At 56.6% G+C, this 272-nt stretch overlaps 1 protein-coding gene across 2 annotated transcripts in view; it reads left to right on the top strand.

Annotated features, from left to right (window-relative positions):
• Positions 1-36: 36 nt before the first annotated feature.
• The window catches only part of LOC119588492, a gene marked incomplete in the record, with an annotated part of 64,764 nt that continues 64,528 nt past the window's right edge, over positions 37-272 (top strand). The window contains 1 exon segment of one of the 2 annotated variants that reach the window (XM_037937136.1): positions 37-272. In XM_037937136.1, coding sequence (XP_037793064.1) covers positions 129-272 — 144 coding nt within the window. 2 annotated transcript variants of the gene reach the window in all.

A 272-nucleotide genomic window follows, 5' to 3' on the forward strand; every position in this document is an offset into this window, starting at 1 on the left:
GCGTCCCGGGTTCTGATTGGCCGAGAGCAGCACCCAAAACAAAGCCATTTGGTAAACAAACATCTCAGCTGACAGACGACGCCGGACGGCCGATCAATGGCACCTTTTAGTATTTTTCTCCTCACTTAATGGAAGTGTGTTGCCGAGAAGAGCCATCAACACCCATGACAGACCGGAGTGTGCTCAGTGACGATGAGAAGAGACAGCGTATCGACCTCGCGCCCGTCCCCGGTGGCATGGAGCTGAAGGTGGGCGGCGAGGAGGCTCTCCCG

Source organism: Penaeus monodon, chromosome 24 (assembly GCF_015228065.2).
Source record: "Penaeus monodon isolate SGIC_2016 chromosome 24, NSTDA_Pmon_1, whole genome shotgun sequence".
NCBI lineage: Eukaryota > Metazoa > Arthropoda > Malacostraca > Decapoda > Penaeidae > Penaeus > Penaeus monodon.